Source organism: Mandrillus leucophaeus, unplaced genomic scaffold (genome assembly GCF_000951045.1).
Source record: "Mandrillus leucophaeus isolate KB7577 unplaced genomic scaffold, Mleu.le_1.0 Scaffold682, whole genome shotgun sequence".
Taxonomy (NCBI): domain Eukaryota; kingdom Metazoa; phylum Chordata; class Mammalia; order Primates; family Cercopithecidae; genus Mandrillus; species Mandrillus leucophaeus.
Genome location: NW_012107386.1, coordinates 1,724,985 through 1,748,748, shown reverse-complemented (window position 1 = coordinate 1,748,748; position 23,764 = coordinate 1,724,985). Strand labels below are relative to the sequence as shown.

The 23,764-nt window shown below is 36.7% G+C and overlaps 1 protein-coding gene across 1 annotated transcript in view; it reads right to left on the bottom strand.

The window, feature by feature from the left end:
* The window catches only part of SOGA3 (SOGA family member 3), a 48,626-nt gene that overhangs the window by 7,846 nt on the left and 17,016 nt on the right, over positions 1-23,764 (bottom strand). Inside the window, exon 5 of the mRNA XM_012002315.1 lies at positions 1,972-2,043. Coding sequence (XP_011857705.1) covers positions 1,972-2,043 — 72 coding nt within the window. The remainder of the gene's footprint in view (positions 1-1,971; positions 2,044-23,764) is intronic.

Below are 23,764 nucleotides of genomic sequence, written 5' to 3'. Positions count from 1 at the left end.
TGGGCGAACTGGGCAAACTGGTGGATTGCATGGCATCCTGACTTTTGTAAGGTCCCAGGCCTCACTGAGAAACTGATTAAAGTTGTGGATGTTTTTGCAGAAAGTTGCCCACATGCATAGCGAGTGGAGGTCCATAAAGCCAAGACTAAACGGTTAAGAATTCCTGCATCAGAGACTATGGTTGAAAAGAATAAATAAACTTTCAACACAGAAAGTGTAAGAATAGGAAAAATGTAGATACAGTGTCTACTCCATAAACAAGGTAGGAAAGAAGATTCATGGCAACACGTGAAATGATTCACAACAAAATATTTAGAGTGAGTTGAATAAAGTGACAGCAAAGACAGAGTGGAAAAGCTGTAGTGACAGAGTATATTTGGACTTACTAAGGGAACAGAGAGAAAGGTACAGAAAAATGATATCATGGTCTTGGCTGTGAGACTCTCTGGGATTCTAAAAGTGCTGAGGTCTATACACATTCTGGTGCAAGTACCAGAGAAAACAGAGCAGGAATACAGCAGGTACAGAGAGGAAAAAGGAAAATAATATACAGTTAATATGTTATGCTTTAAAAAATGTCTGAGATGAACTTTTTCAAATTTTGAATATTTAAAATCACTTTAGTTAAATTATCTATCGAATGTGAAAAAAACCTTGTAATCATAAAAGTATACTACAGTACCATAGAATCCAATGGACATAGTTTAAAGGTTAACATCTAGCCAAGTGCTTTTGGAGAGTCATAATGTCAAAGACATGTGACCCAGAACAACTACATCTTGAATAGGAGTTGGGTAAAATGAGGCTGAAACCTACTGGGTTGCATTCCCAGATGGTTAAGGATTCCGAGTCACAGGATGAGATATGAGGTCACCACAAGATACAGGTCATAAAGACCTTGCTGATAAAACGTGTTCCAGTAAAAAAGCCAGCTAAAACTCACCAAAACCAAGATGGCCACAAGAGTGACCTCTGGTCATCTTCACTGCTACAATCCCACCAGTGCCATGACAGTTTACAAATGCCATGACAACATCAGGAAGTTACCCTAGATGGTCTAAAAAGGGGAGGCATGAATAATCCACCCTTGTTTAGCATATCATCAAGAAATAACCATAAAATGGGTAACCAGCAGCAGCCCTCGGGGCTGCTCTGTCTATGGAGTAGCCATTCTTTTCTTCCTTTATTTTCCTAATAAACTTGTTTTCACTTTACTCTATGGGCTCGCCCTGAATTCTTTCTTGCGTGAGATCTAAAAACCCTCTCTTGGGGTCTGGATCGGGATCCCTTTCTCTTGGGGTCTGGATCGGGATCCCTTTCCTTAACAATAGTGTCACTTTTATCCCAAATGTTTCCCCTTCCATTTTAAAATCTTCTTCATTACAACCATTGGTACCTCTTTTTACCTTGGAAGCAGAGCTAGTCTTTACTGTGGCTGTGTTTCTAAGGTTTTTAACAAGCCCATGTTGAGTACATCTTTCAACTTTCATTTTTATTCCTTTGTCTCCTTTATTTTGCTTCTCCAATCACTGGTATGGAGAATTACTTCATTCCAGGGGTCTCTAAAGATATAACGAGCCTTTCTCTCCCTTCTGACTTCCCTCTGTAACATTCCTTTCTTTACTTTCTCCTGACACTATAGGAACAGCCTTTCTATTGACCTTATTAATTATAAAAGGACAAGATTAGCATCATGAGTATAGTTCTCAAATACAGCAGCGTATAAAGTACGAATGACATTTTTCTGTGTGCTTACAATGTAAAGCAATTATAATAGGGATATTACGGCTGGCTTTATTAGTAAATATCCTGATTTATACTGCCTGTATCCACAACTACATAATTGATAAGCAAATTTGACTTTGTTTTCCATAAGTTTATCTGGACATTATATCTATTTATAAATGTAGCTTATTATTATATACACTTAGAGGTACTTGATGTACTAGTTGAAATTTTATTTCCACATACCTCTGTGGGAGTCTGTTGAGCCTTTTTTTCAGATTTTGGCAAATCTTTGCTTCCTCTTCTTTTTAAGGATAACTGAAACAAAGCACGAATATATTTAGTTGGATAAACTATAATTTTAATTCAATTTTATGTTTTTAAGTATTCTAGTCTCAAATGACAAAACCAAGACAAATAAAAAGAATTAGTTCAGTAATCATAAAAGGAGGAAAAGAATTCTAAACCAGATAGATTTAGATATATTTTTACTTTGGACTAGGATACACATTACAGTAGAATGTAGCTGGCAATTATTTAATTTGAGAAATACAAGAAACCTACTGTGAAAATGCAGAAAAACAACAGACAAAATTTAGATTGCTTACTCAATATGATATATAGTTCAAATGTAAACAAATGCTTGTTAGCATTCCACATCACTGAAGGAAAAAAAGTAAGTTATTATTTACAGTGTTGGGAGTTAGGTTGCTATAAGCTTATGAACGCACACTTTCAGTAAATTTATGAAGAATTGGAAGAACTTCATTCTCCCTTCACCACACATCACCCCCCTGCCCCTCCCCGACATGTGCAAAATGATAGGGCATGGTAAGGGTTGTAGTGAAATGGAGAAGGCATGCCCCATCTCAAGAAGCAGGTGGACCAGCCACAGCTTCAGCTCATTGTGTGATACAGGAATGTGGGCTTTTACAAGAGAAGCTGGAAATCTGGATTCTTATGTAAAATCTCCCACATTTTACTGGCTGATCCTAATTAAAATTCAAACTAACACTTTGGAAGTCAAAGAATACACAGCTCGTGCCAAACTGTTTCAAGGACAAGCATTATATGATCTCTGGTGCTCAGTTCCATTTCTCACACCAGTATAATGAAGGGTCTCTGTATGTAAATAATAATTATCCATAGATATGAATGTCTACCATATACTAGACATTGAGGGGGAGACTCAAAGTTCAATTAGATACTGCATCTGCCATCAGGAGGCTGAAACTTAGCAGGGGAGGAGACAGAGAAGCAAACAATTACAGTGCAAGTCGATAAATGCTACGCTTTAGGCTCCGTGAAGCAGGGGTTTTGTTTTAGTGTCGCATCACCACCATAAAAATAGTGCTTGCCACATGGCACTTGGTGAAAAAAATACTCGCCAAACTAATAATATATGAATACCAAAAACGAGGTTCTGAGGTCAAAGGGGTATAGACTGACAGTAAAAATAGGAAAGGCTTTTCCAAAGAGGAGGCTTCATAAATTTGCAAAGAAATGAAAGTTAAATTCTTCACATGTTAATTTCTAACCCATATCCACTGTTAAGTAAAGACATATGTTCAAGCACAGAAGGCAAGGGAATACTTTTATGCAATTGCTTTCATTCAGTATGAAACCGAAACTACAGAGACAAATGAATAGCCCACGTGGTTATTCATTTCTAGTTCTTTACAGGAAGAAGTTCTTTCTGTTGCTTGTATAATCTTCTTAGAAAGGAAAGCTTGGGGACTGACTCACCATAACCAAAAAGTAATTTAGGAAATAATCAACAAAACAGTCCCAAGAATACCAAGAATAAAGTGAGCTAAATGGAGAAATCTGGAACATTCTAGGTAGGGGCTACCTACAAGAAGCATTAAATTTGTTTCACTAAATACTTATTGAATGCTTGTATTTGAATTCACTCCATTGTATGTTTATTTACTGACTATTAACACACTTCATAAGACACCTGTGACACAATAATAATAAAACCAATCTTTGTTCTTTTGGGGGTTCTCAGCTTACTTGGCACGATCTGTTCAGTTTGGAATTCAACACAGTGTTATGAAAGCAATGATAAAACAAAAACAATATTAACTGTCATTGAGCCCTAATTCATGTCAACCCCTTCACATACGTTATCTCAACTAATTTTTAAACACTCCTTTTAGCCTCACTTTGCAGATGCTGAAACTAAAGTTTACAGGGGCAAACAAAAGTAGATGAATAAATTATCGAAAGCATCAGTTATCTCTGTGCTCCTCAGAACAGCATCATCAGTGTCACCCAGAAAGCTGTTGGAAAAGCACATTCTTGAGATTCATCCCAGACCCACTGATTCAGAGACTCTGAGGATGGGGCCCAGTGATCTATGATTTAATAAGCTAAAGTTTGCGAATGTCTAAAATCTATGACTTAATAAGCTAAAGTTTGCAAATGTCTAAAATTACTAGTAACAATAGCTTCAGATCTTGACCCAAGTCTTCCTGATATCTAACTGTTAGCTATTAGATCACTAAGGAGAAAGAATTTATCTAATCTGGGGCTGGAGATGGTGTGGGAAGCTAGGGATAATTTCCAAAATGAGCAACATCTTATCTAGAATCTGGTGCATGAGTAGCCAGCCAATGGAAGATGAAGAGGAGGAAAAGGGAAAAACAAGGCATTCCACACAGAAAACCCATTTCTGGAACAGAAATTTCGTATGGATGTTACAGAGTGAGAGGAGAGGAGTGACATGAGATTTGCTGATGGCATAAGTCAGATCTTGAAGGGCATTGAATAAAGATTGAATTTGATCTCATTCAGGTCAAATTATTGTCCTAGGGTCAACTTGGAGCAGTAAATGCTCCTAATTGAGCAAGAAATGTCATAATTAGACGTCATAGAAGACATACAAAGAAGGGTGGCAGTACAAATGGCTGTGAGATAAAGAGATGACATGCAGGGATTTCGAGAAAGTACGTTCTAGTTCTGGAAATGTTTTTTGGTCTTTGTGTTTCATTCATTTCACAGGTATTTAGTTTCTGGTCTATATGTGGTACTGTATATATGCCAAACACATATGACTAAGAAATATTGTACTCTTTCCCGAAAGAGCTAACTGTTTATTATGATAAAAGGATGATAAACAGTGGGCAGAACTAACTCAGGGCAATAAATGAAGAACAAGGAACTGAGAGAGCAAAGGAAGAAGCTATAATTCCAGACCTGGGGAATCAGAGAAAATCATCCAAGAGAACTGACTTTTGAAGGATATGCAAAATTTCAACAGAAATAAAACTGAACAAACTGTTTTAGGAGTAAAGATATAGAGAAATGAGTGTGCCTTTCAGATGCACTAACTCCTGAAAAGAAGTGATGGAGGTAGGGCCACTGTAGAGATGGGGTAGAAGAAGATGCAGAAAAGATTGAGGTCAGCTTGTGCAGCTGAGAAATTTAGACTTTATCCTGTGGGCAATGTTAAAATGAGACCTCTAAATTAATATGAGAGAAATGCTGAAATTAGGGCATTCTTTCCTAAGAGGCATTTTCTATTTCACTTTTATTTAGATATCACTGAAGTGGGGTGTTAAGCTCAAATAAAGCTCTGAAGTAAAGCCTTCCCCTTGAATAAAGATACATTAGCTTTCTGGTGCCTTTAGGGCTGCTAGTACCTGTAAGTATCACATTTGCATTTTCAATAAATATTTCATCATATTTTCATATTCCAGTAAGTTTTTATTAGCTTTCTGAATCCTATGAAACAAAGATGAGACATTTCTATGCATAAAGAAAGTTAGAGAAATAATGTGAGTCCAAGTAGTCCCTTTCCTGTGAGGATGAAACTGTGTAACCTCCCCGCTTATCGTCCTCCCCCACCATCATCCACTAAATCTTGTAACCTCTGCTAGGGGAGCAGTTTGGGAGGCCACAATGGAATCTCAGATTTTCATCTTTGCTGGCAAAGCAGGCACTTCTCTAGATGGTTCTCTAGATAAATATGTTGAAAACATTTCTTGTTCACTTCTTAATTCTTTACATTCCCAGCCTCAGCTTGTCCAAAAGAGGCTGCTGTTCTTTCTGACCATGAGAAGGCCAGGAATTAGAGAGTTTTGCCAGTAATTATTTTTGCACAGCAATGATATAAAATGGGTTGTTTGTTTTCTAAAACTGTTTTGAGATTACCTTCCTTTTCTCAATTGAAATTTACTCCACTTAAGATGTAGCATCTTTATGTTTTTAGCAATTAAACAACAGAGAAGAATGTGCCTAACATGCTACCAAAAGACGTATTATGCATATAGAAGTCTCCTATGCTATTGATAAAATTAAAGAGAGATTCATTTGTGTGGTAATTAAATCAAGAAGGAAACTATAGACACATTAATATTTAGATTTTTTTGAGCCCTAAATATGTGTCATGCACTTTTCTAAGCACTTTATATGTATCTACTCATTCAGACTGACAACAGCCTTATTGACACCATTGTCTGAAGCACACAATGGATTTGTCACTCAGCTAGCTAGTGTTAGAACCAGAATGCAAATTAGCCAGTTTCAGAGTTCCCAGTCTGAACAACTACATTATACTGTTACTTCAAAGGAAAAAAGGCGCAATTTAGATAGCAGGCTTATATTATTTCTGAGCATATCTTTTATGGTAACAGAACATGACTGCAAGGTTTGGGGTACTAGGTTACATATATGACATATGTGCAGGAGTTTTAATATTTTCATCATAGGGATCAGCAGAAGTGACATACACCACTTATTGGTTCTTAAATCAATCAGTAAATACTGTGACTAACACTGGGAGGGAGGCCCAGGGATTGCCTGCTGGAAGCAAACTGAAAAAGGCAGGAGCTCTGTCTCCAACTTGTCTTGGAAGGGGACAGGAGGGGCTCTTGTTCCTAGAAGTCTTCCTCTTTTCCTTCTATTACATCCTTGACACTTACCCAGACAACCTGGCAGAGGCAGAACAGGTGAAGTGCCCAGAGAGCTTGCTTAGGTCGCATTCACTCTCTTCTCTAAAAGGGTGAGGCAGGATCCCAAGCTTCATACTAAGGCATGATCGTAGGGTCCAGAGGGGAATGTGGGTGAGGAAGAGGCACATGCCAGGGTGGTCAAGCTGTGTCATTCTGTGCAAAATCTTTCAGTGGCTTCCCCTCTCACTCAGAGTCAGAGCCACGCTTTACTAAGGTATACCAGACCCTGACTACACACTAGATTTATTCTGGTAACGTTTTATAAAGACTTGACCAGATTTCAACCCAGACCAATTAAAAGAGATTTTGGGATTGGGCCCAGACATTTTTTCAAAGCTCCCAGAGTGATTAGAATGTGTAGCTGGCTCTGTCAACCACCAGCCCACTCTATGTGGTCACCCCACCTGCCAACTCCACATCCCAAACAAGCCCTTCAACCTCATCTCCCACCACATTCCTCACTGCTTTCTTTGCTCTAGTGTCACAGGCATCCTTGCAGTTCCTCAAACATGCCAAGCATGCCCCTGTTTGGGGCCTTTGGACTATGGTTTCCTCTGCCTGCAACATTCTTCCCTCATACACTCTCATGACCCACTTCCATAGTCTCCTCAGGTTCCCTAATCAGAGAGACCTTCCCAGGCCATTTCATATCAAAAAGCAAATCCTTCCCCCATTCTCTTCCTCTGCACATTCCTTGTCTTCCTAATTCTGCTTTTCTTTTTCCCCATAGCTCCTCTAATCTCACCAACTGACTTGTATATTTGTTTGTTTCATGTCTGTTTTCTCATTCTGCAATGTGAGCTCCACAAGAGCAGGCTCCTAGAATTGGTCTCTGTTAGAGCTCCTGCTCTTGGAAATATACCTGACACAAAGTAGGTGCTCAGTCTATGTCAGTTCAATGAGGAAACAGCTACTGGAGCTTTATTTCTTACCTAGATTTGTTTTGGAAGCATTACTAAAAGTTGATAAATGATAAAAATGGGTAAACAAATAAAAGCCCATTTGAAAAGATCAACTTTAAAAGTAGACCTTTAAAAAGCTGGAATATAAAATGGAAAGAAGCTGGAAAAATAAAAATGTCTTAGGCTTTTCAACAAAAAGACTAAAGAGTAAAAATTGTATGAGCTGAAAAGTATTTAAAACAGGACATATCACATATAGCTGGCCCTCTGTATCTACAGGGTTCACATCTGTGGATTCAACCAACCATAGATTGAATTTTTTTTAAGCACAATAATAAAAAGTAATGCAAACTTAAAAATGATATAGTAAAACCACTATTCACATAACATTTACATTGTGTTAGGTATCATAAGTAATCTAGAGTTGATATAAAGCACAGGCATACCTTGATTTATTGAGCTTCACTGTATTGTACTTCACAGATACCACAATTTTTACAAATTTAAGGTTTGTGGAAACTGCATTGAGCAGGTCTATTGGTGCAATTTTTCTAAAAGCATGTGCTCATTTTGTGTCTCTGTTACATTTTGGTAGTCCTCCCAATGTCTCAGACTTTCTCAGTATTATTATATCCATTATAATAATCTGTGATGAATGATCTTTGATGTTACTCTTGGAATTGTTTTGGGGCACGATGAACTGTGCTGATATAAATTGGCTAACTTAAATGTGTGTGTTCTATCTGCTCTACCAACTGGCTGTTCTCCCATCTCTCTCCCTCTCAGGCCTCTCTATTCCCTGAGACACAACAGTATTGAAATAAGGCCAATTAATAACCCTATAATGGCCCCTAAGTTTTCAAGTGAAAGTAAGAGTCATACATCTCTCACTTTAAATCAAAAGCTAGAAATAATTAAGCTTGGTGAGGTAGGCATGTCCAAAGCTAAGATAAACCAAAAGCTAGGCCTCTTGTGACAAACACCTAGGCCTCTTAGCCAAGTTGTGAATGCAAAGAAAAAGTTCTATAAATAAATTAAAAGTGCCACTCTAGTGAACATACAAATAATAAGAAAGCAAAACAGCCTTATTGCTGATTTACAAAAAGTTTTAGTGGTCTGGATAAAAGATCAAACAACCCACAACATACCCCAGGGCAAGGCCCTAACTCTTCAGTTCTATGAAAGTGAAGGAAGAGAGGTGGGGAAGCTGCAGAAGAAATGTTAGAAGCTAGTGGACGTTGGTACACGAGGTTTAAGAAAAGAAGCTACCTCCATAGCACAAAAGTGCAAGGTTCAGCAGCAAGTGCTGATATAGAAGCTGCAGCATGCTATTCAGAAGATCTAGGTAAGATGATTGGTGAAGGTGGCTACACTAAATAATAGATTTTCAATGCAGATAAAACAGGCTTCTATTGGAAGAAGATGCCATCTAGAACTTTCATAGCTAAAAAGGAGAAGTAAATGCCTAACTTCAAAGCTTCAAAGACAGGCTCTCTTGTTGGGGGCCAATGTGGCTGATAACTTTAAGTTGAAACCAATGCTCATTTACCATTCTGAAAATCCTAGGGTCATTAAGAATTATGTTAAACCTATTCTGCCTCTGTTCTATAAATGAAAGAACAAAGGCTTTATGATAGCATATCAATTTATAGCACAGTTTACCAAATATTTTAAGCCCACTTTTGAGACCTACTGCTCAAAAGAAAGGATCCCTTTCAAAAGATTACTGCTCATTGATAATGCACTTGGTCAAACAGGAGCTCTGATGGAGATGTGCAAGGAGACTAATGTTGTTTTCATGCCTGCTAACACAAAATCCATTCTGCAGCGCATAGATCAGGGAGTAACTTTAACCTTCAAGTCTTATTATTTTAAAAATGTATTTTGTAAGGCTACAGCTGCCAGGTAGTGATTCTTATGATAAATCTGGGCAAAGTAATTGAAAGTCTTCTGGAAAGAAATGGCATTCTAGATGCCATTAAGAATATTCATGATTGGGCCAAGCGTAGTAGCTCACGCCTGTAATCCAAGCACTTTGGGAGACTGAGGTGGGCAGATCATGAGGTCAAGAGATCGAGACAATCCTGGCCTACCTGGTGAAACCCTGTCTCTACTAAAAATACAAAAATTAGCCTAGTGTGGTGGTGCATGCCTGTAGTCCCAGCTACTCAGGAGGCTGAGGCAGGAGAATTGCTAGAACCCGGGAGGTGGAGGTTGCAGTGAGCTGAGATCATGCCACTACACTCCAGCCTGGGTGACAGAGCAAGACTCCATCTCAAACAAACAAACAAAAACACACACAAAAAATAAGAGTCATGATTGATTGGAAAGGCAAAAACATTAACAGGAGTTTGGAATAAGTTGATTCTAACCCTCAAGGGTGACTTGAGGGGTTCGAGACATCAATTGAGGAAATAAATGCAAACGTGGTGACAATAGCAAGAGAACTACAAGTATAGCCTGATTGTGACTGACTTGCTGCAAGCTTGTGTTAAAACTTTAATGGATGAGGAGCTGTTTCTTATGGATGAGCAAGTGATTTCTTGAAATGAACTGTATTCCTTGTGAAGATGCTATGAACTTTGTTGAAATGACAACAAAAGATTTAGAATATTCTATAAACTCCCTTCATAAAACAGTGGCAAGGTTTGCAAGAATTTACTCCAAGTTTGAAAGAGATTCTACTGTGGGTAAAATGCTGTCAAACAGCATTGCAGGCAATCTTTCATAAAAGGAGAGTCAACTGATGTGGCAAATAACACTGTTGCCTTATTTTAGGGAATTGTCATAGCCACCCCAACCTTTGGCAACCACCACCCTGATCAGTCAGCAGCCATCAACATCCAGGGAAGACCTGCCACCCAACAAGATGATGACTCACTGAAGGCTCAGATGATCCTTAGGATGTTTTAGCAATAAAGAATTTTAAAATTAAGGTACATACATTTTTTTTTTTTTTTAGATATCATGCTATTGCATACTTAACAGACTATAGTATAGTATAAACATAACTTTTATATGTACTGGGAAACCAAACAATAGTGTGACTTGCTTTATTGCTGTGGTCTAGAACAGAGCCTGCAATATCTCTGAGGTATGCCTGTAAATAGGAATATGTGAATAAACCAGCCTGGGCAATACAGTGAGACTTTATCTCTACAAAAATTTTTTAAAAGTTAGCCAGTCATGGTGGCATGCAGCTAGTCCTAGCTACTTAGGAAGCTGAGCCAGGAGGATAGCTTGAGCCCAGGAGTTTGAGGCTGTGGTAAACTATAAACCCACCACATACTCCAACCTAGGTGACGCTAGACTCCAGCAAGACCCTGTCAAAAAAAAAAAAAAAAAAAAAAGCCGAGTCTACTTCTGTACCTCTTCTGAGCTGGCCTTGTGACTTGCTTTGACCTGTAAAATGTGGTGGCAGAAATGGCATGCTGGTTCTGAGTCTATCCTTGAGAGATTATACAATTCTGCTCACTCTCTCTTGGAAATGTGCTACCTTGTGTTTTAAGTCTGGGCTGGCCTGCTCCATGAAAAGTCATGTGGCCCAGTTGCTACCATTGCCCTAGTGAACAGCCAGTTAATCCTCAATGCAGAGCCTTCTAGCTGTTAGCTGACCATAAATACATGCATGGACCTACCTGAGACCAGAATGGACCACAGAATTATGAGCCACATAAATGTTGTTTTAAGCCACAAAGTTTTGGGATGGTTTGCTACGCAGCAAAAAACCACTGACACATCTACCAAACATTTTTCACCACTGGGATTAAAAAATACATTAAGCTAATGAATTTAGTTCATATTTATAAAAAATATCCCTTATTCAAATTCCATAAAAGCAAAAAAACGTGAATGTAAAAGGCTAAGAGGAAGAGTTGAGGTTATCAAACATAAGAAAAATAAAGCTTAATGTATTTTCCTTGTTTTTATTTCTCCCCTGCCTTTGCCACTATTTTGATTCCAGAAAAAAATTTTAACGAAACTGAGCTTAAAGAAATTATTTTTAGGCAGGGTGCGGTGGCTCTCGCCTGTAATCCCAGCACTTTGGGAGGCCGAGGCAGGTAGATCACAAGGTCAGGAGATCGAGACCATCCTGGCTAATACAATGAAACTCTGTCTCTACTAAAAAATACAAAAAATTAGCTGGGTGCAGTGGCGGGCGCCTGTAGTCCCAGCTACTGGGGAGGCTGAGGCAGGAGAATGGCGTGAACCCGGGAGGTGGAGCTTGCAGTGAGCCGAGATCGTGCCACTGCAGTCCAGCCTGGGCGACAGAGCAAGACTCTGTCTCAAAAAAAAAAAAAAGAAATTATTTTTAAAGTTCACTTTTCCAGTTCTAAATTGTAGATGCTTCCCTTAATAATAGCAGGTGTTCAATTAGCACCAAAGGTATATATGAGTTAAAAGCTAATAAATTTCATCCTAACATTTAAGCTTATTATTGGGTGTGAATCAGCACATTTTTGAAGTGTTTCTTCTATTTGAACTTAGCTTTTATTCTTCATTTTTAGGAAGAAGTGATATATACATCTTCACAATGCCTTTATCTATGCTTCTGATTTATATTTGTCCATCCCACCCTTAGTTTTAGCAAATTTTATCATTCTGTTTCTATAGTTTTTCTAGGCAAGAGAAGAAAAATAACTTTATATTTTCCAAAATTCCCTACTTATGTAAATTTATAGAGTTGAAGCACAAAGACAAATACAAAGGGAACTATACCCAGGAAATTCTCAATTTTAATTTAAGAATTAGATTTTCCAAACTTACAGTGATAGTTTAAAAAGCCAGACTTTAGAAAAGAATAGAAGCTGGTAGTGGTGGCTCACGCCTGTAGTCCCAGCACTTTGGGAGGCCGAGGTGGGTGGATCACGAGGTCAAGAGATTGAGACCATCTTGGCTAATAGAGTGAAACTCTGTCTCTACTAAAAATACAAAATATTAACCAGGCGTGGTGGCGGGTGCCTGTAGTCCCAGCTACTCAGGAGGCTGAGGTAGGAGAATGGCTCGAACCCGGGAGGCGGAGCTGATACTCAGTCTCAAAAAAAAAAAAAAAAAAAAAAAAAAAATAAGAATAGACAAAGGAAGAAGAGAAACATTATTAATTCATTAATTCTAATAAATAATGTTAGAAGATATGGGAAGGAAAGTTGACTGGCAATTTAAATCTGGAAATTGTTTCCAGACGTAATAATAAATTTTAAAAGTCCTGGATTTTTCACTCTGATTCCCTTCTAAAGATGATCACAGAGGCACATGTCAGAGGTGAGGAGGTGTATCTGGCATACAGATGTTCATGTCATGAAGGCAGAGATCTGAATTTGCCAATAAATCAACCAACCCTCTTCTGCTAGACAGCGAAACCCTTTCTCCATTCCGTAAGTCCAGATACCATTCCTATCTTCTGAGTTATGAGGCTGCCAAACTTATTTTATCCTATCTCCAGTGAATGCCTAAATAAAAGCAAATTTTAAAAGCTGAGAAAACTATTTTTCTGCTCTAAAAACTAATACAATGCCAAACTAAAATAGCTGTGATCAAGGTATTATTATTATTTTTTCAAATTAAAGAATGCAATAAATTTTCCTTTTCTTAGTTCCTCTATTCCTTTCCCATGTGATAAAGTAGATACGTACAGCAGAGGTCAGATTGACTACAGAGTTATGTGAATTCTTTATTGTTAAGGAATATTAGTGAATCAATCTGTAAAGCATACCCTTGAATCAGGCTACAAATAAAAGAGAAAACTTTTAAGTCTTTCTTGGTGTGGGAATCAGAATTGTCTTCACAGGGTCAAATAGGTTTGAATGGCCCTTCAACTGTACGGTGTCTTTTTAAGCCATTCTTTGGTGCCAGTAATTACTTTAGAACATCTCTGCCCTTTTCCTAGTGTATTATTTGGTAATAATGCTTAATGTCTTTAAACTGGAACCCATGTTTTGTAACTATTAGTGGCATTAAACATTAAAATGGCAAAACCACAATTACTTTTGCACCAACCTAAGAGTACAGTGAAATTTAGGCACATCAGAAACTTAGAAAGTAAAATGCTGAACTTAACTCCAGAAAATCTAAGACAGCTTAAAAACCATGGGATATCAGAAAGAAGAAAAAAAAAAAGTAGAGGCTTCTCTTGTTAATGGGATGTGGTTACAATAGAACTGGAGGAGATAGCATTGATCAGAAACTGTAATAGTTGAGGCCTACAAGATCTTTGTGAAAACATCCCCTTTAAAAGTCAGGTTAGAACTCAATATTGGCTGTCTTCCATTATGTAGTTCATATCAAATGATGAAAACATTTCCTGGATCCTTAGGAAGAATTGGCCCCTGTATTTACTAAGCTTCTCTGGGATTTGTCAAGGGACTCAAGGCTACCACTGAAATAGTCTATGATACAAGTAATCCTTTCATCATTGTAGAACCTTCTTTTGGAGCAGGGTATGGGTTATTAGAGGGTCTGTCAAACTGCCAATAATAAACTGATCACAAAGCAACACCACCTTGCTTTAAAAAATCAAAGCCAACATGCTAAGTGCTTCTTTAATATATCATGTATTACACTTGAATGGCACCATGCAAAAGCCTCAGGGAACTCCACCCAAGCAAATGGATTTACGACTGGGATATTTCTCAGCTTACAGTTTAAAAAATCTGAGAACCTGGTGGTTCACGCCTGTAATCCCAGCACTTTGGGAGGCCGAAGTGGGTGGATCATGAGGTCAGGAGATCAAGACCATCCTGGCTAACACAGTGAAACCCTGTCTCTACTAAAAATACAAAAAAGTAGCCGGGCGTGGTAGCGGGCGCCTGTAGTCCCAGTTACTCAGGAGACTGAGGCAGGAGAATGGCATGAACCCGGGAGGTGGAGCTTGCAGTGAGCTGAGATCGAGCCCCTGCACTCCAGCCTGGGCAATAGAGCAAGACTCCGTCTCAAAAAAAAAATTATTTTATATCTTAGATCCACAGTAAAGATATGTTTATTAAACTATGGATGATAACAACAAATGCAGATATGTATTCTAATTCACTCTTGTTAATGGATTGGGTTCTAACCATTATTGCATTGAGTAATTAAAAGACATTTACAAAATTATGTCTGGGTAGTGACCACAGTTCCTTAAGGCCTTTGTTTATAATTGAGGTAAAGAAAAAAACTGTGGCCAACATGTATAAGGTAAAAGGATGAGCTGTCCAGTCTATTCTACACTGCATCTCAACCAGCTTCGAACTCATTAATGCAGTGAAATTAGCAACATTGTTCTATCAGCTTTAGAATCTTGTAAGAAATATGCTTGAATGTGCCATTACAAGATGGCAGGACGCTAAGGGGTGGGCATTATGTGAGTGTTTAAAAATTGTTCTTTACACAATTACATAATTAAGATATTTCATAACACAAATTTAAAGGTCAGAGTATTCATTAATTTCCAAAATGCACTAAAAGGATGTAGAAGCAAGTTTCTGAGGGTAATTCCTGGACTAGGTTAAATGTAATAGCCCACAATTATGCTTTAAAATTTTTGGAATTAGTTACCAAATTTAAAAATGTAAACCATTTACATTTGAAAAATCCAAATTTCCAGTTTCACTTGAAACATTTGAAGAACGGGTAAAGTTGGGTTGAGATTATGGCATGGCAACACTGGGTTAAAATTGAATATTAAGACATACACTCTCGGCTGGGCACGGTGGCTCATGCCTGTAATCCTAGCACTTTGGGAGGCTGAGGTGGGTAGACTGCCTGAGCTCAGGAGCTTGAGACCAGCCTGGACAACATGGTGAAATTCCGTCTCTACTAAAATACAAAAAAAATAGCTGGACAATGAGATCACTTGGACACAGGAAGGGGAACATCACATACCGGGGCCTATTGTGGGGAGGGGACAGGGACGAGGGATAGCATTAGGAGAGATACCTAATGTAAATGATGAGTTAATGGGTACAGCACACCAACATGGCACATGTATACATATGTAACAAACCTGCACGTTGTGCACATGTACCCTAGAACTTAAAGTATAATTAAAAAAAAAAAAACAGCTGGGCGTGGTGGTGGACACTTGTAATCCCAGCTACTCGGGAGGCTGAGGTACGAGAACTGCTTGAACCTGGGAGGTGGAGGTTGCAGTGAGCCAGGATCATGCCACTGCACTCCAGCCTAGGTGACAGAGTGAGATTCTGTCTCAAAAAAAAAAAAAAAAAAAAGACACACACAACATACGCTCTCCAGTTGGCCCCATCACTTCCAATATAGACAGCTTCACTCATTCATATACACTGCTTGGCCCCTAGTAACACTGGAATGTTCAAACTCTGCCCTGGACTGCTAAGGTCATGTATGTGGAAAGAGTCCAAGAAACACAACCTTCCGTACAGTGCCTTACAAGAATCTTTCCTACACTACCTATACCCTACCTGTGTTTTCCCGGTAACCAGGAGCTTGCTTCTCTATGAGGCAGGTGATGCATTCCCTTTACAGATGTCTCTAATGAATAACAAAGTCTTTATTTTGATCACAAATCTACTTAAAGTTAAAAACCACTTAAAGTGATTTTAAAAATCTAATTTATCTTCTATACGTGGTACATCTCTTCAAACATCGGAAGAGAGCAATCACATCTCAAATATTTTCTTCTTCAGGCCATAAACACTCCCCAGTTCTTTCAAACATTTCTCATATAATATGAATTAGTACCTAGTTTATGGTCAACTAAACTTCCTAAGCCTTTTTTTGGTGTAAATACCTATGAATATATTTCACTCCTCTTGTATTTGTGTAAATTAAAAAAAAATCAAATTTCAAGACATTGCATTAATTCATATTAAATTTCATTTTGTAAATTCAGGTTTATCACTCTAGCATGTTGACAACATTTTGATTTTTTGTTCTATCCTTGCTTGTATGTTCCTTGGTTCCTAGTAAGAAGAATCCTGCCTAGATATTTTTTAATTGGCGTTCAGTAGGTGTTTACTAGGGACATAACTGAACTAAGCTGAAAAATAAAATCACAAAAAGAAAGACTGAGTTAACTTTTTGTTACAAATGTATGAAAACATCATCAATAAAGCATGACAATCACAACTTCTGTAATCTCTGTCCATGTACTATTAAGTAAAAATCATGAATAAAGTAAGATTATAGAATATTTTCTCTGCAATCTTAAATAGATTTAAAAAATTTTCTTTTCATGATTTGAATCTATGCTAATTAACTATTCTTGGGGATAGTTGATCTTCTTTGGCCTTTTCCTATTTTTATGGTAAGGAAAGTAGAGACAGAAGTAATTAGCTTTATTTTAAAAATTGAGAGTACATTTAAAAGGGCAAAGAACAAAGTCCATCTTTTAAAAGCAAGTAAAACAGCCATGGAGTGTGTTTGCTTATGTGTACATTCATAGAGCAAATGTGCATGAGTGTATGTGCCTGTCTATGTGCGTGTGTCTGCATGTGAAAATCGTGTATGTATGCTGAAGCATATATGTGTCTGTGAATGTGTATATATGTATGTGTTTTAGTTTCTGAAAAGAATTTCAGCGCACTTTAAAAACTGCTTAGCAAATTCTAAAACAAAAGGGTAATCAGAATCTCTGACACCTCTATTCATATACCAAACAGGTAATTTTGAAGCATATCACAAATATTAGAAGACATGCCCACTGAAATAAGTTATAATTTGATTTTACTTCATGTTAACAGGCATCTTGATATCCTCTGGAATTGTACTGGTATGTGTTCAAATCAGTCGGCTCATTTCTAAGTTACTTTAGAATAAATGGACAATCACTAAGTTTCTGAAAATTTAACTTGAACAAAAGTAAGTACCATATTCTAGGCTATGAAAATTCCTTAGTCTCTTGATATAATGCTAAAGAATACACATACATGCACATACATCTTTTTTAGACATGAGAGCAACTTAAGAACTACACATATAGTAGTGCCTTAATAAATAATAAATAAGTACCTGGAGGAAATAAATGCATGTACACAAGAGCATGAGATATCACTGCCATAGGAATAAAATATTCCACATATTAATGAAGTTAAGGAAAGTAATCAAAGATGAATCAGACTTATTTCCTAAAGTATTATTTTTTAAAGAAAATTTACCCCATTCATATTGTTACTCAAATTGACAGAATTCTGAGTTAATATAGTATGAAGCTATCATTTACTTCTGATTAAAATATATCTGAAGGCAAAGACAAAAATGTAAACACAGTAATATCAAAAACTAAGGTGGCAATCAAGCATTAACCAGAATCTGAGAAAATTTTCTTTTAACAATAACATCAGCGGAATTCAAATGAGAAATATAAGCCATCTAATATATAGCCTTTAATGCCTGAAACAGAAGGATTGGACATGCAGACCAATAAAAACTAGACATCCTGTTTCTTCAAAGGTTAAATGTAAATTTGCTATATAACCCAGCAATTCCAATCTTAGGTACATACCCAAGAGAAATAAAAACGTATATCCACAAAGGACGTGCACGGTACTATTCCTAGCAGCATTGTTCATAATAACCAAAAGTTGGAAACAACCCAAAATTCCATCTACTGGTGAATGAATAGATAAAATATGATATCTGTCCAGTGGAATATTATTGGGCAATTTACAAAAGGAATGAACTACTGACACATGATATGACACAGATGAACTTGAAAAACAGTGTATTAAGTAAAAGAAGCCAAACCTAAGAGACCACATACACTGTAATTCTAGACATTATATGAAATGTCTAGAAAAGGTAAATTCATAGATAAAAGAAGTAGATTAGTAATTGGCTGGAAGTAGTCAAAGGGAAGGAAGAAATAGGAATTAACAGTAAATGAGCATGAAGAATCTTACTACTATGGTAATGAAAACGTACTAAAACTGATTTCTGGTCATTGTTGTACAACTTGGAAGTTTACTACAAAATCACTGAATTGTGCCATTGGAATGGATTAATTATATTATATGTAAAATATGATTCAACAAAGTTATTTAAAAAATCAGGCAGCTAAAACTTCTGCATCCCAATCCTATTTTCCCCAATACATAAATAAGTATTGCACAGACAATACTGTAGCTCTCTGGTGGTTAAATATTCAAACAAGTAGGAATTAGGCAAGGAAAAAAAGGTAGGTGACTAGCTGTGCAATGAATCATGAGATATATTCTTTCCTTATCCAAACATTCAGGGGAAGAAACATAGGTAGAAAAGGCTTGGGAGCACCCATGTTGAGGTTTATTGTTTTTCATATACTAAAGGTAGGTAAAGAACAACTACAAACTGCTTCAAATATTTCTAAGATATGTCTCCCTCAGAGTCAGTGTACCTGAGTGCTGCAGTAGCAGCCTTTCCTACTTCAAACAGGCCAGAACTAGCTGAATGTTAACAATCATCAGTAATTGAGCTGGAATTGTGCACATCAAGCTGTTCTATACCTTTGGCTCTGAGAAGGGACAACTAGTAGCAAGTGGATAGTGAGAGGGACTAAGAAAAAAGCCACATAGTGAGTATATAAAGCCAACATTGAATCTATAAAGAATATTTGACATTCAATGATGATATTTTCTAAGAGAAAGAAAAAGAGAAAAAATCAATTCAAAAAGGAAAGGATAGTCTTTCTGACAAACGGTACTGGGGCAATTCGAGATCCACATGCAAAGGATGAATTTAGACCCCCAACTCACTCTATACATGAAAATGACTCAATTTGGATTGTAGATCTGAATGTAAGAGCTAAATCCACAAAAGTCTTAGGAAAAAAACATTGAAGTGAATTTTCCTGTAGGTTAGGCAAAGACATCTTAGATGTGACACCAAAAGCGTAAGTGATAAAACAAAAAAAATATAAATTGGACTTCATCAAAATCGAAAACTTTTGCACTTCAAAAGACACTATTAAGAAAGTAAAAAGACAAGCCTAAGAAGACGACATTTTCAAATCATGTATCTGATGAAAGACTTATATCCAAAATACAGATGGAGCTTAAATTGGAACTCAAAAGTAAGTAGACAACCCAATTAAATATGGGCTAAACACTGTCAATACACATTGCACAAAATAAGAGATATGAGTGCACAATAAGCAGATGAAAAGATACTCAATATCATTAGGGAAACAAATTAAAACCACAATGATGTATCATTTGATACCAAGTAGACTAACAATAATAATAATAAAAAAGATATACAATCAGTATTGACAAGGGTGTGGATAAATTGGAACCCTCATCCATTGCTGGTGGGAATGTAAAATGGTGCAACCCCTTTGCAGTTTCTTTAAAAAGTCAGACACAAATTCACCATATGACCCCCAAATTCTAATCTTAGCTATCTACCCAATAGAAATGAAAACATATATCCACACAAAAACTTGCATGTGTATGTTTATAACAGCATTATTTATAAAATTAGAAAGTATCCAATGTCCAAAAGCTGCTGAATGAATAAACAACATGTGGTATATATATACAATTGAATATTACTTGGAAATAAAAAGAAATGAATTACTGATACACGCTACAGGGATGAACCTCAAAAACACTGGTCTAGGTGAAAGAAGCCAGATACAAAATATGACATATTTTATGATTGTAATTATATGAGATATTCAGAAAACAAAAGCCACAGATTCCAAAAATAGATTAGTAGCTGATTGGGGTTAGAGCTAAGAACAGAAGGTGACTGCAAATGGACATGAAAGATCTTTACGAAGTGATGGAAATGTCCTAAATTTGGGTTATGGTGATGGTTGCATAACTCTGCATATGTACTAAAAAACCATTAAATTGTACAATTAAGTGAATTTATGGTATGTAAATCAAACCTCAAAGCTGTAAAAGTAAAATGCATCAGGATGACTTAAAAAGTCAGCTAAAAAAAGAAAAAGAGCCCCCAAACATTTCTGAAAACTATTTGCTATGAGAAACAGAAGATAGTTTTATAAAATATTGTATTCTTAAAAGGATAACAAAGATGGCCTCTATGAACTAACAAGAAAGTTGTAAGAGGAGATTAAGCTCTAAAGACTAGGAAGGTGTCAGGAATAAGAAAACTCAAAAAGGTCACTAAAATTCAATGCAAGAATGAAATTTTGCACTGATGTCTTTAAGGAGCACAAATGACATAGCAGAAAATTGATTTAATAATATTGAAAACAAACTTGAAAATTTTCCAAGGCCACAGAGGAAAAGGACTAAAAAATGAAAGGATGAGAAGGTAGTAAGAAATACAGAGTGAAGAAAATGCTAAGAAGAAAAAAAGAGCACATGATTATCAAATCTATAATACAAGAAAGCTTTTCTGAAATAATGAATAAACAAGTGTTAATTTTCTGTATGTTCTGGACATGTTATAAACAAAGACCATCACTTAGATATGCCCAGGTGGTATTTCTGAACTGGGTATTCTTCTTTAGCTACTCAGATTCATGCTCGTTCCTTCTCTGCCCTGCTCTGTGCTCCAGGAGGCTGACTTCTGCAAACTTTACCCAGGCTGTCTCCCCACCAATTGACGACTCCTTGGGTTTGGCCAATACAAAGCACTGGCAGGCACGCTGAGGGATGGAAGGTGGGAGAAGAGATGGTTCAGAGTATTTCTCCTCACTTCCTTTCTTTTATAACACCACATTTTTAGGCAGTAGTTAAGTCCCCTTCAGGCGATAGATCCCACTGGGAGGACCCTACTCCACGGTTAGTTTTCACTGGCCTCTACAATACTATTTCCTTAGCTATGTCTTCATTTCTCAGGGTGGTGATGGTTTCCAAGAGCAGCAAGTTTTTTCTGAATGCCTTGCCAGCCCTGGTTTGTTCCCATAATCCTGCCCACACCGCTGTAATAATCTATTTTCATTTGAACCATCTTGGGTGAATCCTGTTTCCCACTGGGGAACTCAGATTAATATAAATGATGAAGAAAAATATCCATAAATACGTAGAGAGAAAATAATCTGACCTACAAAGGAATACAAGTCAGACTGATCTCATACTTCTCCATTGCAAAATGAATGCCAGGGCTAATATATAATAAGACAGATTTTTTTGACTCACTAATTTTATTCTGCCATTCCTGTGTGAAATCAATCAAAGGCTATTTTCAAAAGTACAAAGGTTCAGAAAATATTCATAAGCCTTTTTCCTGAAAAATAATGTCAAGTGTTATCTAATCAATGAAAGATTATTTAAAACTATGATCTCAGAATTGTAGAAGTTGTGGTTTAAAATCATTGATAGCATTGAATTGTTTGAATACCTATAATTTAAAAAAATTTTTTTTAACTTTTGTTTTAAGTTCAGTTGTACATATGCAAGTTTGTTACATAGGTAAACTTGTGTCATGGGGGTTTGCTGTAAAGATTATTTTATCACCCAGGTATTAAGCCTAGTGCCCATTATTTCTCCTGATCCTCTCCCTTCTCCCACCTTTTACCTTCCCACAGGCTTTAAAATGGAAAGTATATACTATAACAATGAAACATTTAGTATTAATAATTTTGTCTATAATCTCACATTAAATTAACAATGAACAGGCTGTAGTGTAAGGAGTTAAACTAACTGAAAGATTTCTTTTTTTTTTTTTTTTTTAAGACGAAGTCTCACTCTGTTCCCAGGCCGGAGTGCAGTGATGCAATCTTGGCTCACTGCAACCTCCACCTCCTGGGCTCAAGCAATTCTCCTAGGCTCAAGCAATTCTCCTGCCTCAGCCTCCCAAGTAGCTGGGATTATAGGCACATGCCATCACACCTGGCTAATTTTTCTGTATTTTTAGTAGAGACAGGGTTTCACCGTGTTAGCCAGAATGGTCTCGATCTCCTGATCTCGTGATCTGCCCGCCTTGGCTTCCCAAAGTGTTGCGATTACAAGCATGAGCCACTTCTCCCAGTCAATAAGTTTCTAAGTTTCATTTTTGATTTTAACAGTTGGGAAAATTGAGAATTGTATATGTATTACAGAATAAAATTAACACTAGTAGAATTAAAAATAGGATAACTACTTTCAGAATGACTCTAGAACACAATTATTCTAATTTAAACTTAGTCATACCACTAAATGAATAAACCCAATAGCTATATTTTACCCTTGATGGATAATACTTTCCATATAACAGATACTCCTAAATACACACAAATGGATCACTTGATAAAGTTCTATGAAATTTTTTCTTTTCTTCATATGCAAAGAGGCAGTGGATACAACCACATACTAATGTATTAGTTGCTCATTATATACCTGAATAAGTAAGCAATTGGTCTAGTTATTTCTGCTATTATTCAAGGTTCTTGGGTAATGTAATGGTAAGAAACTCTTCCTTTGTGAAGGAAAGAGAAAATTAACAGTTAATTGTATTAACCACTTACCCCCATGATTAATTGGCGACATAAACTTAAATAACTGAGCTAGCCAGCAGATCAATGTAGAATACTCCGAAGTTTTAATTTTAAGTGCTTCTAAGTTGAATCATGCTGAATATAAATGCTCCAATTAAGTGAAATATGTAAGTATAAAATAGCAAATGTCAGGAAAGGCTAAATGACAACTTCAAATGTCATCTTCAAATGTCATTTACCATGTGGGTAAAGATCAATTTAACTGACCCTGAAATGTAAAAATGGAATTAGGACAGAAGCATCAAATAAATAATTGTATTTCCATTCAAATTCAGTCAAGTCTAAGGTCTTCAACATATAACTGAAATTTTAATTTGGAAAATACTTTCCAATATACAGCAAAATTGCACATTATATTTACTCAAAAGTAATACCACAAGTATTTGAAAACAAAAGAACTGAATAAATTATAATTTAAGAAGCTAAAGATGAGCTCCTATGACAGCAATCTTATCTTTCTAAAGCTCTTCTCTTGCCCAAACTTTTATTGATAATTTTTATACGTATCACTGTGTGTGTATTTGAATTAAATAGAAATATAGTTCTTAAATTCAGAGAACATTAAATTTAGCTGTGGAGTCAATAAAAACTACAATGCAATCTAAATTATCTTGTGCTTGACCACTTTTGATCAAAGAACAGTTCTTCTTTCTCTGCTACTCTGTTTCTTTTCAGGAAGCATATTTATCTAGCAGTACGTTAGGAGAGAGCCATTTAATAGGACAAATAAACATAGTCAGCCCTGTTGCCCTGTTGATGAATGCCGTGGCAGGTAATGCAGCCAGATTATCTCCCTG